The following is a 13,053-nucleotide window of genomic DNA, read 5'->3' as shown; positions in this document are numbered from 1 at the left end:
GCTAAAAATACCCAACAGAACCCAGCTTCCCCAGTGGCTCCCTGCAGCCCCCCAAGCCCCTCGGCTCCCTCCCTCCTCCCCAGAGCATCACCCCCAGCCCCAGCAGCTGTGCCAGCCTGGCTGGCTCCCGAGGCCTCTGGTGACGGCTGGGGCAGCCACGGGCACAGGTGAGCCTCTGTGGGGACACTGCAGCCAGGACACTGCAGTGCTCCAGGCTCTGACTGCAGTGCTCCAGGGTCTGGCTGCAGCCAGGCACTGCAGTGCTCCAGGGTCTGGCTGCAGTGCCCCAGGGTCTGACCTCGCAGGGAAGAACCCCCCGGGAAGGGAGAACCCCTGGGAGACTCAGTCCTCTGCAAGGCCCAAAGCTCTGAGTACGCCCTACATTGGAATAGAACCGCCCAGGCCACTTTTGAAGACGGTGTGAAGGAAGGATGCCAAAAGTTGCCTGTTTTTTGCTCTGGGTCCTTCTACACAGACCATGACTGTGCTAAGGAGCGTGAGAGGGGTGCTCTCTCCTGGCACACTCAGTCCTTCTGCTCTATCCCAAACCAGGCCCGCACCTGACGATTCAGCTGCAAATCCTCAGCACATCTGGCAGGAAGCATCGCTCTAGGACGTGCTTATCGAGCCATCCACGGCACAGGTAACGGCAGTTCAAGGTACCTTTGGCTGCTGCTTAGAACAAGCTGCTTGCAGAACATTCTGGCAACACACACAAGTATCAAAGCAAGGTATTTCAGGTTTTACACACAACACAAAACTACAATTACTACAGTATTTAATGCACACCAGTAGGAAAAGTTCCTAAAAAATACTCATGCAGTTTTTGTGCCGTGGGATAGGTAATGGCTATTTCGCAGAAATAGATCCAACTGGCTCCATTGGAGCAGCAGTATAAATATTCAAAATAGAAGAAATAATAGGCCCTGATATGAAACTTCTTTTTTTCCTTCACCTTATCAGCAAGGACACACTCTGCTTGGGAGCAACTGCACCTCGCTATGAAGTGGAGCTGTGTGTTTGTGGGCTGGCTTTAATGACACATGCCACATCACTGCAAACATCATTTGACTTAAGGAAGTATTTTAGGCATTTTAGTGGTTGTTATTATTATTATTCATCTTGTTAACAACGACAACAAAAGAAACAAAAACCCAACAACAGGAAGGTACAGTGGGCTTCCTAATGCAAGAAGATATCCCACATCACACAGGTAGGGCACAGGTAGGAGAAGGCTGCTCAAACCTCAGTTGCAGAGCTCAACAAGCAGCAATGCAATTGCTTTCCAGGATGAAAACCGGTGATACAGGCATCTCATCCACTCTCTCTGCTGTCTGTCCCTGGACCCTTCCTTCTTCTTGCCAGGGATCCAGCGTTCCCCGAGCGAGGCCAGCAGGACGTGGCTTTTTCCACAGGACTTTGCTGCCACGCGCAGTGCAAGAGCCGGCAGTGCCTCCACGTGTTTGGTGTAACAAAGAAAGAAAACCAGCTGCTGAGCTGAAGGGAAACCACAGGGTGCAGATATTTTCATTTACAACATTTTTCCCAAAGATTAAAAAAAATCAATTCCGAAAGTACAAATGAAATAAAAACTGGCTTTTCATCTGTGAAAAGAACGTGGCTCTCTTCCTTTTTTTTTTTTTTTTTTTAAACTGGAGCTCTTTCTTTTTGGGCTGTAGTTTAGGGTTTGGTGCTTTGGGTTTTCTTCTTTTCTTTCTGTTATATGGGGTTTGCTGTACCTTTACTATTATTTGCCACTGTTTGTACCATAGACAAAAACATTCACCTAGCTGGTAGTCTCTTAATACATTTCATAGCAGAACATATACAAGAGGAAAAAACATACCAAATGGATCAGAAGCGATCAGTGCTTAAAGTAAATACAAGAGCCACAGTGGCAAGAACCCACAGTATCAATACATACAAATGAAGTAATGATGGTGTTCCTCAGGGGTGGAATCTGCCTGCATATTAATACAGAACTATACAAAATCTAGCAGGGATATTGGAACAATGACTAGCTAAACTTTCACAATAACTTAAGATCTGTGAGCGAGTCTGCGCTGAAGATATTCCACATTTTAAAATGCGCCATCTCAGTCTTCCTCCCTCCCAGAAGGAGGGGTGATGAATCCACACAATCTTTTATCAGGTAAGTTCAACTGCTTAAGATGACAAATATCTGGCCAGGTCCAGTGTGTTCTTTAAAGAATGGCAAATTACGACTTCAGTAACTATGTCTGTGCAAAATATGCCTCTTTCCTCTTAAAGAAACCAGTGTCTGTAACTCATTTAGAAAAGTTTTCACATGTACTTATGTCCTTCTCAGAATGAATAAGACATGAACTATTGAATCCCCCCAAAACAAGGAATCTGATGAGGCAGAGAAAGTTCTGACCTTCCATTTCCATGTGCAGACCATTAAAAACCAGGACACCTCCTTGGAAGCCCTTCTGGGCTGGCGACCAAACTATTGCTTGGAAATAACAAACACCCTAGTAATAAAACTCCAACATTCATAGTAAAATGGTAGCAGTGTTTACCCTTGGAATCCACATTTAGCTTGCATTCTTTAACAAACCTGTACAAGGTTAACTATTGATAGCAAAAAGTCATCAGTTTTTCCTTGATCTTTTATCCATTCTTATGCTGAGTTCCTTGAATTGCATTTCCATTTTACACTGCCCTGCGGCCTTTGGATTGTTACAGGAGACCCAGCACTCAGAAGGAGAGGATGCAAGAGAGGACGTTGATCTCTGGCAAGTAAAAAAAAAAGAACAAAAACAATACCCCCACCCCCAAACAAACAAAAAAACCTGCAAACCCAAAACTAAAAGCTAAAAACAAACAAAAAACACTCCCCACAACCAAAAAAAAAATTCCCATGATTCTCCTTGAAAGTCAACCTCCATATGACGTACCCTCTTCTGCATTGTAGTAATAGTCTTAAGTCATAAATTAATTAGTCTTCCATCAAATAACTTAAAAAAAGAAGGAATTGTAGCAGATCAGTTTTGACTGGCTTAACGCCAGTTAGCAGCCAGTTCATCTTGAGTCCCAGTCACACTGTTCAAAAACTGAGCTAGGAAATCACGTGGATGTTGAAAGAAACTCTTCACATCGATGAAGGATTGTTCCAGGCTGTGGGGGCCAAGGAGAGGGCAAACCTAGACGGGGCCACGGGTCCTATGAACAGTGAACAGTGAACAGGTCACGACTTGGACGTGCACTGCATCCAGGAGATGCCAGCCGTGGCTTGTATTGCACAGGTAAAAAGGAAGCTCCTCCCGACAGTCTGCCACCTGCATTAGTGATCTCTGCACATTGGCAAGTTCACAAAAGTGAAAACATTGAATTCTGTCATGATGGAGAAACACAGGAAGATGCCGTAAAGGGAAAGGCACACACACCCTAGCTTCTTATCCAGTTTCCATTTGTTCATGTGGACACCAAAAACCTACAATAAACACAGAGTAAGCCACCACAGCAGGAACATTTTGAATAAAGTGGTAAATCCCCTCCTCAGCTACAGGAGCCAAAAGAGGGCTGTCCCCTTACTGATGATGATTAGTTGGAAGCAATCACAAACTGCACCAAGTGAGCTGAAAACCACAGCTCAAGTGAATCAGAGCAGCAGTCACAGAAGCCACCGTGACTTAGATCACCTCACCTCACCTGTTTCTGCAGTGAATTTCATTTTGGCAAGAACAATCTCATTTAATTCAATTAGAAATGGATTTAAAGGCCAGGTTCCTTTTATTTTTTTTTAAACACAAAATGTTTCATGTGCTCTTCTGCATCTCAATCTAGAGCCACACAGTCTAAGACTGCTTGACTTTGCATAGTTTGCTCCCACCAAAGATTGAAGTCTTGTGTATGTGGGAATTGCGGGAACTGTGTTGGAGTGTGTTGCACAGGACACCGCCCCCCGGCCCCCCCCCCCCCCAAAATATTTGGAAGATGTCACCTCATTCCTCTTCTATCATTTCTGAGAAAGGTCAGGGAATACCAAGTACTGAGTTCAACAGAAACATTGCCAGGCACTGTTTTTTCTGGACCTGCTGAGCATTTTGTCTGCCTGTCTCACAGGTCAGTGGATCTCATCGTGCATCAAGGGACCTGCTGCAGCTCTAGCACAGAAATACCAGACTGATGTCTCTCCCAGGCTCCTCCCGTGGAAAACACACAGGCAGGAGTGCCACCCCGTGGGGGTGACAGCTCCTGCGAACAGCCAGATCAAGGCCTTGGGGAGCTTTCAACAGCAAGGAGCACCCTTATCCCCTAACAACAGACTTTGCAAACACTGTTTCAACTGGAGCTGAGAAAGGAGAAGGTGAAGAAAATGTCTATAAAAATATCTCTTTTGGAAAAGAAGAACAAAAGCCTATATACATACCGTGACAAAAACCGATGCCAGCAGGAGACCAACGGAATAGATAAGTCCTCTGCTGTTTAACCGAATCTGTAAAAGATGGAAGTTTATCAAACCATCTCACAATTTCAACCAACAATATTCCTCTCTGCTTATATTTCTGTAATCCTAAACTGCTGAGCTGCTAAACAGTGGTTTGCAAGCTGTAAATGCCAAGTCAGACCATTACATCACAGAAAACTTTGCCTACTCCCTATCTTGCCAAAGGAGTGTTATTAGAGGAGCATCCTTAGGACCTGACAGCATTTCACTTCCACTTTGCCATCCCTTGTATTATTATATCATGACATTTTCTAACTCCTATATGGAATCCTGTAAGAACAAGCAGGAGAAAGGAGATTTTGCATTCAGTCACCAATTAATGCTTCACTGAAAATAAACAAGGGGGGAAAATAAACAAGGACACACACAAGCGCCTGACTTCTACCCTACTCTCACCTTATTTCTTCCCTGCTCTTACTCCTCTTGGTGATGGAATGAGTTGGTAATCTCAAACCCAGAGCTTCAGGTGCTGGAAAATTGTCTGTATCAATGCATCATGGCACACTAACACAGGCTGGACCTGATTTAGCACTGAGGAAGATCAGACAAGGAGACAACTTACTGCCTGCAGGACTGTGTACCAGGCACATTACAGGCTCTGGTGCAGCTGTCTCCATGGCAGAGCCCCAGTTACAGCCACTGTCCAAGAGAAGAACCGAGATGCAGGTCCATCAAAGCTGGGAAGCCACTTTTAGAGGCTTTGAATCTAACCTAAGGAACTCACCTGCATCTTCAAGGCCCAAACACCTTTTAAAACATGATTTCTGTGAGACATAAACCTAATGTTATAAAGGAAGGCTACAGGGAGTAAAGCCATCTCTCCAATCCCACTCTTCAGCTAGGACTACACTTCTCCTTGGTTTCCCATCCCTCTCTTGGGAACCATTATCCTTTTGGGCATTTTTATATGACATCAAACAGCATCGCCTGCAGCATCATCAGATCCACTCAGTGGAGTCTCTCAAAGCATTTCTCTGGAAGCTACTGTGTGGACAGGACATCCTTCTAGGGAAGGTTGGCTCCTCAGTGCTCCCATCCTTCTAGTTACACTGTAAAGAACCCCATTTTCAGGACAAGTGGGTGGGTATTGCTAATGTGACAACCAGCACTACAATTTTAAGAATGCAGGAATACTGATACACTTGTATCATTTTGCACTGCAGCCAAGGAAATCCTTTTCACCCGAGGAGTGCTCCTAAATCCAGAGCAATGGTTCAGGCTCACTCCCCAGGGACTGCTGAGGGGAGAGTCTGACCTGTGGAGTCAGAAAGGACCATCAGCCCTGACACTTGGAAACCCTGAGCCTGCACTGCACTCCACACACCCAGGATCTTCTGAGCCAATTCCTGCGGCCCGAACTTTGCTGTTCCCTTCACACATGTTAAAATACCAGCTCACACAAATGGCACATTTTCCTTCCCTTCTGGTTGTTGACACCATGAAAAAGGCAACAGCCATGATGATCATTTTGCCTGAAAGGTACTGGAGGATTTCTTTAGGAGGAATGCGTTGTAAGGGTATGGATGGACAGCAGGACCATTACATTCCTGTGGCCACTAAATGTTAAATACAATATTCTCATCAGACTGCTCAAAGAAATGGAGGATTTGTATTGCTTCAGGGCATGAAGACTGATTTTGGGACTGTCTGCATAACTGAAGATGAAAAAGATCATGATCCCACTGCTAATGTAAGATCAGAGACGGACCAGCCTGCTCTGCTTCAGTCATTCCTGTGCATCCATTCCTCCTCTCTGGCTTCCACCCATCAGAATGGCCCACATGTAACAGCTAACCAGCCTTTCCATCATTATAAAGTGAAAAAAAGGCCCTACACTAACTCTGTGTACTAAAACTAAAATACACATTCAAAGCTGCTTTCTCTGCTATCCCAAATGAACAGCAGCTGACTAGGAAAGAGATACAATTTTACAATAAATTCCTGTCTGGCTTCTGGTCAGGAATTTTGTTTCACCAGTGCCATTATCTGTAAAAACTGTCAGTATAAAATGTATCAATTGGAAAGGGATCTAAAGGAAAAGGAAGCAAATGAAGAAAATGGAATTATTTTAGCAGGGAAAATGTCTGAATTTAACCTGAAGTGCAGATACTGCTTCTAAGTTACAACTTCATCCTCCATAAAACCAGCAGAGCATTCCAAAGGCCTCTGTGTCCAATTTGCTGAGGACAGTGATTTGAAAGTGTTTGGGGCTGCTCTCTTCAGACTGCAAGTGCAGGTCATCTGGAATGACACCGGGCACCCATCCATGGAATCCACCTCCCCGCCATCCCAGGGCAAGTGTGCTTTGGGAACAAACTTACACCAATGTCCCCTTGTTCCAGCTGTCCTTCTGTTGTTTTCTGTCTGCTTCTCAATTGTTTTACAGCCCTTCTCACACGTTCTTTCTGTCCTTTCCTGTCCCTTGTCTGCCTGCTCCATGGCAGGGAGGTGTTATGCATGCACCACCTCCTGAGCCTCAATAGAAGCATCTGGAATTCTTCACACCTTTTCCAGTACTTTGAGCTCACCAGCAACATTTTTTTACTCAAACAGTTGCACTTGTTCTTCCAGAAGTTCCAGCTGTGATGTGTATCTAGTTCAGCCAAATGAGCTTCCTGACAAACCTTTTCTTTTCCTGAATTTGACTTTGGACTACCTACTGCTGTTCCACAAATTTCCCATCGATCTACAGCCCGGGAAGTACAGATTTAACTGATTCCACTCCTCTGGTAATCACCAGCCTAGCCCATTTCTTATCATGACTTTTAACTATGAACACAGAAGATTCTGAAATTTGAAACAAAAGCTTAAGAAAAATGTGTCCTCGATCTGTCATATTAGGGCAGAAATCAGTCAAGCAGTCCTCTCATGAGTATAGTGGTATTTCCTGGAAGAGGCAATGGAATACATTTCCTTGGGATATGTGAAAATGTGCAACTTCAAGGAAAAAAAAGGGCAGCAAAACATTCAAATCTCACAGTAAGGGAGGAGATAATTTCAGGTTTTGGCAAAGACCAGAAAAAGGGTCTCAGTTGGAGTCATCTAAATTGTATAAGGAAAAGCCCAGTCCACTGTTCATTTAAGAATAGGAAATACCTCTTCCCCAAGAGAAAACTCTCTGCAGAAGAAGCACTCCCTCATACTGCAAGGAGGAAGGATGCATATTCCCAAAGTCCCCTTTGAGGACTGGCTTGTGTGTAGGTGCAGAAGAACGCTGTTCTGGCTGATCACACACACAAGGTTTGCACACTCACAGCCTCCTCTCTGAGTCTGAGCGGGGCCACCTCCCTGCTGCTTGTGCAGCTGATGCAAAGAGGCTGCCACCAGCTCCAGCCATTCCCATGCTGCTGTGGCAACCAAGGCTGAAGCTAAACAGCAGAGGAAAAACAATGGAAATAGAAATTATTCCATTCTCAAGTTCTTTTCTGGCAGCTGCTTAAGGGAAAACAAGAAGCTATTGCCAAAACCCACACTGGTCCTGCTTCAGGACCCAAATATGACAGAAATTACCCCAGCAAGGAATTTCGGAAGGGCTACACTTTGTTTCAAGTCCCTCAGCTGAAAAAGCTGCAGATCTTCTGTATGTCTGGGTATCCTTCTCCCTCAGTGTCTCTGCCTGGCCGTGGAAATTCAGTCCAAATCCTGCATTCCCGAGGTCCTGCCCTGAGACAGTGGTCTGAGCGAATTGGAGCTTCAAACATTCATGCATTCCTGCATGTTTAAATGGAATTTCCTTCTCAAACCTGTTTTTAGACTCCTAAGAAAGTGTCCCTGTTTCGTTCCATATCACAAAATTCACTTTGCAGAGGGTGCATACCTGGAGTACTGCACGTGGCCACCCTGGGCATCACGCAGGAGATGCAGGAGCTGTGGCTGGAGAGAGCTCCCATAGCACTAGGAGGTTTGGCAGTGACTCTTTTGCTCTACTACAGTATGATCATCCCAATAATCTCTCTGCCATGAAGCCAGGGAGCCAGCTTTGTCCTAATGTAGCATTCACCCTAGTGCCTTGGAATTAAACCAGTGAAGATCAACTGGTCAGCAAAGAGCAAAGCAGAGATGCTTCCCATCTCCATGTATGCTTTGCAAGCGTTTGCTTCCCTCTGGATTCTCTGATGCCTACATACAACTGCACTGGGATTATTCCTACTGTCTCAAGCTGCTTGGTTGCGTGGAAGGAATGTCAGGTCTCTCAGACTTCTTATGTACTGTCAGATTTTGCTGAAACTCACTGAAGTTATCAGGCGGAGGAGCAAATTGAACTGACATGATTATACTCCCAAATGCTGATGTGATCAAGTGAGCCTGTCTCTTTATCTTTAGGCTAAAACTCCTGTTCTCTAAAATACTGCTGGATGATGTCTGGTTTACATGCAAAAGAATATTCCAGAGGGAAGCAACTGGATGGAAGATATGGAGCAGACATCATTCCACTCTGCATATACCAGGTGCACTGGGGAAGAATGCTTACTGGATTAGAGGGTCAGCAACATGTCCAGGACTCAGTGCTGGAAGAGAGAAGAAAGTGAACTCTGTCAAGACTCTCAAGGTCTGGAGTGATGCTGCTTTTCCTCCTTTTCCTTCCTTTTAAAGCTCTGCTGGCCTGCCAGATCAGCTGTGTACATAACAGAAGGCCAGAGCTGCTGCAGGAGGGTGAGCAGTGGAGACGGAAGCTCCAGTGGGAAGCAGAGAGGAAGGCAGAGTTGGTACCTGGACATTAATGAGTGTTCAGGAACAAGGACCTTTAAAATAATAAACATATAGTTGAGTGAAAGACTTGCTTGGCACTGTAACAACAGAAGGAGTCTGATGAGGGAAGTTTAATCCTGAATAGATCTGCCTTTTCATGGGAAAAGGGTCGGTGGCTTGGTCCAAGCCAGGAATTCTGGAACTGACACCTGAGCTGAAGGCAAAGAGTGAGGTACTTGCAGTAACCACATCCTAGGGGAAAATATTTCATTTAAAGCAGGAACAAAGAAGGAAAACCTCATATAAACCTGATGCTTCCAAGATGCAGCCTGAGAATCATAAGATAGTTTTCCTTTCCCTTCTTGTACCAAGGAAGGAAGAATAAAATAAATACTAAGCTGAAGCATCCACTGACAATGGGGCTGGGGAAGGGGCAGTCAGAAGAGAGGCACTCCATCAAAATGCGATTTAGCAAGCCAGCATGAGGATGTGTCTGCAGAGACTCACAGCTTATTTCCAGTTCTGCCATTCTCCTACTGTGACTCCAGCAAGTCCACTCGTCTCTCTGACAGGTCCCCCTCTTGCTCTTTTCCTGATGCAGAGATCTGTCAGATCACAAAGCTGCCTTTTCCCACATCAGACACTATCCCATGGAGTGAGCTTGTCTAAACAACAAGTCCAAATTCACTGAACGGCTGAGAGAGTGCCAAATGCCCATGATCACAGGGCACCAGGCTGCCCCACGTGCATGCACAGCATCAGGAAGGAGCAAATCTCGTTTCTTGAACACTAACATGGCAGAATTCTTCACACCAGGATTAACAGGGAGTAAAATCTGTTCACAGGGAATTCTGAGGCAGGCAGCCTGGAACAATATATGTATACAGATTTTACTGATATATGATATTAGAGATTATTAGTATGATATTAGAGATGTACCACACTCTAGAGAAAGCCCTGAGTGTTTAGAATCCCAGAAAAGAAAGGCTGGAGGGGGCTTCTAGGAGGCTCTCCTACATTGAAGTTTACCTTTAAAGACACAGCTTCCATGGAAGTTATTACAGCTTGTTTCTTAAAATGTGTTTACTTTCAGCAAGAGCTTAACTTCGCCACCATCCACGTAACACTGAATATTCTAGGGAGGCAAACATGGTTTTGGATTACCATGGCAAAGTACTTGTGATCAAGCAAGCCCTTTTTGTCTTCTACACATCTTTTCCTGCTTCTGCATGCAAGTCAGGGGCATCAAGACTGCTTTGAGGAGTTCCCCTGTTGGAGGAGATACTACAGAGACACATATGGGTCCTGCCAAACACCAGAGGAGCAGTACTATTAGCTCAGAAATCACCTAGTACTTCTGACTCACAGTGACATTCAGTGGACAACCAGGCTGGCCCGAGCCCACGGGCCCCAGTGCAGCTGGCAGGGCCTGCTGATGCAAGCAGCCCGAGGCTGGGTGTGACAGACCTCAGGAACTGGAGCTCCACATCTGCTGCCCCCTCTGAGCTGGGTGCCAGGGACTATGGCCACACTCCTGGAACAGCAAACAGCACCTCGGGGCTCGAGGCACCATCACCAAGGTACACCTGACCCAGCAGCTAATGCCGGCCTTTGCCACCACAGTAATTAATTACTGATAACAGTGTGGTAAAAGGGGGCTTGCTTTGTTTCAAAGTCCAGTTACCCAAGGATTTGGAGAGAAATCCAGGAACAGCAAGTGAAAAGTGAGGAAACTCCCTTTTGCTAATTGTGGGGCTGTTTCCAAGACTGCCTTTTCCAACCTTGTGATCACACTGTACAATGGCCATTTTGGGTGTGTGAAGCAGTAGTGATACAGTTACACCTCCATGAAAGCTGTCTGCCTCTGTTCAGCCACTTGTTTTCATCCTTTTTCACAAAAACATAGATGAGCTATAGAGAAACCGCCCATTAAAGAAAGGGATTTTATTCCTACAGTACTGCTTCCTTGTGGCACTCATATATTCAAGAGGGAAGATTTGAGGAACTAAAGGTTGGTCAGCCCAACCTTTAGGAGAAAGACGATGGAGCACATGATCTTGGGAACCACTTCTAAATACATGAAGCACAAGACATTGATTTATGGAGGGGAAATCCTGTTGACCCTGCCTGACAGCCTTGTATGATGAGGGGACTCGCTGGGTAAGGGAAGCGCAACAGACATTGTTTATGTTGACTTTAGCAAGGCTCCTGGCATTCTCTCAAACATCCTGGGGGACAAACAGAGGAAGAACAGCCTAGATAAGTGGACAGTGGAATGGCCTGATAACCAGCTAAAGCACTGTGCTCCAAGCCCAGCTGGGGGCCAGTCTCCAGGGCCTTACCCCAGGGGTCAGGACTGTTTAGTGTCTTTTCTAATGAACTGGATGATGGGGAGAGAGCAGGCACAGCAAGCTCACAGCTCATACAAAACCATGGAAAGCGGATGATGCTCTGGAGGGCTGTGCTGCCATACAGAGGGAGCTGAAAAAGCTGGAAAAACGTGCAGGCAGCAAACTCACTAACATCTACAAAGGGAAAAGCCCTGCACTTGTGAAGGAATAACACCACATATCAGTATTGGGCCGAGCAGCTGGAAAGCAGCTTGGCCGAGCTGTTGATCCTGGTGGATGCCAAGCTGAAGTCAACAATGCACCCCTGTGGCATAGAGCACCAGCAGCATCCTGGGCTACATCAGGAGAAGTGTTTGCCAGCTGGAAGAGCAAGATGATCCTTCTCTGCTCACATCTGGAGTGCTTGGTCCAGCTCTGGGCTCCTCACTACAAGGAAGATACGGACTTCTTGGAGCAAGGCCAGTGAAGGACCACAAGGAAGATTTAAGGGATGGCAGCATCTGACTGAATACAGAGAGGCTGAGAGAGCTGTGACTGTTCAGCCTAGAGAAGAGAACATTCAGGGGGATCTGATGGGAGATGACAGAGAAGATGCAGCCAGACTCTTCTGAGTGATATCCTTTGAAAGGACAAGAGGAATCACACAATTTTAAATGTAGAAATGCCACAACAATGTAAGAATGCTTTTAACTGTGAGAGTGGTTAAGTGACAAAGCAGGCTGCTGAGAGTGGCTGTGCAGACTCCATCCTTGGAAGTACTCAAGACCCAAGAGGACAAGGTCCTAAGCATTCTACTCTAGCTGACCCAGCTTTGAGCAGAAGGCTGAGAACTCCAGAGGTACTTGCCAAGCTCAAGGGTTCTGTCCTTCTCCTGCCTTTGAACTTTGCATTCACTCAGTGACTGTAATCAACAGTCTTCCCTCTGCCCTACACTGCTGTCTGAGTGGTGCCCAGGTAACAGCAACAGCCACAGCAACTTCCCTCTAGAACTCTGTGGCATCTCCTGCTTTTCCTTCTCAGAAGGAACCCTGCATCAACTCTGGGGAAGGGGTTGGCTCTTTTTTCACTTGGGAAGTACAGCATAAGTTCATTGGTGTTGGGTAGTTTTGTCTTAAACAGGAAAGCTCTGCAGAGTTTCCTGCTGATGCTCACGCTCTGAAACATCCAACTATTTAACAGTTTCCTTCACTTTCCATTATGTTAACAGTTTAGTAATACCATAATTTTTACAATCAAAAGCCCTGCGGATCTCATCTATATGTTATATTTCACCTGTGTGTTTATCCCCTCTGCCTTGTTAAAAACAGGGTCATTCTTACTTGGAATATAATCAGGAGTATGAAAATCCAATACACTCTAGCTAGCAAGCTTATTTCAGCACAGACTTCTATCTTCAAGGAAGAAATGGAAGTACTTGTCCTCAAAAGGGTGGGAAATGTCCAGTGACAATTAATTTCTACTTCTCCCATATCATAACAGAGAAAATGACTTGTTTTTTCAAATGAAGTCCACAGAATTTTGGACTTCTTTTTCTTCCTT

General features: G+C 45.5%; 1 protein-coding gene across 2 annotated transcripts in view; it reads right to left on the bottom strand.

Annotated features, from left to right (window-relative positions):
- Positions 1-373: 373 nt before the first annotated feature.
- SLC24A3 (solute carrier family 24 member 3) overlaps positions 374-13,053 on the bottom strand; it is a 108,709-nt gene continuing 96,029 nt past the window's right edge. For both annotated transcript variants that reach the window (XM_058834914.1, XM_058834915.1), the window contains exons 16-17: positions 4,397-4,462; positions 374-3,457 (exon numbers count right to left, since the gene is read on the bottom strand). In XM_058834914.1, coding sequence (XP_058690897.1) covers positions 3,308-3,457; positions 4,397-4,462 — 216 coding nt within the window. In that variant the 3' untranslated portion in view covers positions 374-3,307. The remainder of the gene's footprint in view (positions 3,458-4,396; positions 4,463-13,053) is intronic.

Source organism: Poecile atricapillus, chromosome 3 (genome assembly GCF_030490865.1).
Source record: "Poecile atricapillus isolate bPoeAtr1 chromosome 3, bPoeAtr1.hap1, whole genome shotgun sequence".
NCBI classification, from domain to species: domain Eukaryota; kingdom Metazoa; phylum Chordata; class Aves; order Passeriformes; family Paridae; genus Poecile; species Poecile atricapillus.
This window is presented reverse-complemented; position numbering and strand designations above follow the sequence as displayed.